This window comes from Eurypyga helias, unplaced genomic scaffold (assembly GCF_000690775.1).
Source record: "Eurypyga helias isolate BGI_N326 unplaced genomic scaffold, ASM69077v1 scaffold37660, whole genome shotgun sequence".
Lineage (NCBI taxonomy): Eukaryota > Metazoa > Chordata > Aves > Eurypygiformes > Eurypygidae > Eurypyga > Eurypyga helias.
In genome coordinates, this window is record NW_010227001.1 from 25110 (window position 1) to 25954 (window position 845).

The 845-nt window shown below is 57.8% G+C and overlaps 1 protein-coding gene across 1 annotated transcript in view; it reads left to right on the plus strand.

Moving 5' to 3' along the window:
- Window positions 1-599, plus strand: part of PCYT1B (phosphate cytidylyltransferase 1, choline, beta) — a gene marked incomplete at its 5' end in the record, with an annotated part of 17002 nt that extends 16403 nt beyond the window's left edge. Inside the window, one exon of the mRNA XM_010155115.1 lies at window positions 393-599. Coding sequence (XP_010153417.1) covers window positions 393-599 — 207 coding nt within the window. The remainder of the gene's footprint in view (window positions 1-392) is intronic.
- Window positions 600-845: the final 246 nt, after the last annotated feature.

The following is an 845-nucleotide window of genomic DNA, read 5'->3' on the forward strand; positions in this document are numbered from 1 at the left end:
AGCTCAGCAGGAGATGCACAGTCTGTCCCAGCACGCTAAAAGGAAAAGGTCCTGGGAACAAGGAACGTTGGGAGTTCGGGCAGAAAACTTGAGTTTTTGAGACAGAGCATGCCCAACGTACAAAAAAATCCAAAGGGAGCTCCCTCTAGCCGGCTCAGGACAAGACACAGGGTGTTCCCACACTAGGGGTGCCCAACCTAAGAAAAAAACCCTTGTCACGTGGAAAAGGGGTTGCTGCAAGCGCAGCAGGAGGGGCAAAGGCTGAGCATGGACTGAACGGGCCGTGCCTCAGGGCAGAAGCCTGTCCCGCCGCCCTGCTCTTCCCCAGCCCCTGCCTACACCTTCCCCTCCGGGCGGTACTCAAGGAGCATCTTCTCACTTTGCTTTTGCAGAAGCAGATGTTCCAGGAACGAAGTGGCCGAATGCTCCAGGCTTTTTCTCCCCGGCAGAGCCCGAACAGCAGTCCCACGCGCGGCCGTTCTCCATCCCGTTCTCCGTCTCCACCCTGGGTCTTCAATAAAGCCTCCCCTCCCTCTTCTCCGAAAGCTGCCTCTGCCTCCCTCAGCAGCATGAGCGAGGGAGACGAGGATGAAAAGTAAGTCTATTTTTTTAGCCATGAGACAGAAGAACAAGCTATGAACTCAACCGCTGGATGGGGAGAAGCGTGAGGAACATCTGGGGTCTCTCCGACCGCAGGCGAGGTGCTCTGGGAGAAGACGCTGAACACTGACTGGAGCACAACAAGGGAGATCTCAGGAAGAGCTTATCCCCCCCCCACTCCCTGCGGTGTCTGCGGGCCCGGCCAGCAGCACTCGCCAGGCAGGGCACCGGGACTGAGGGAAACA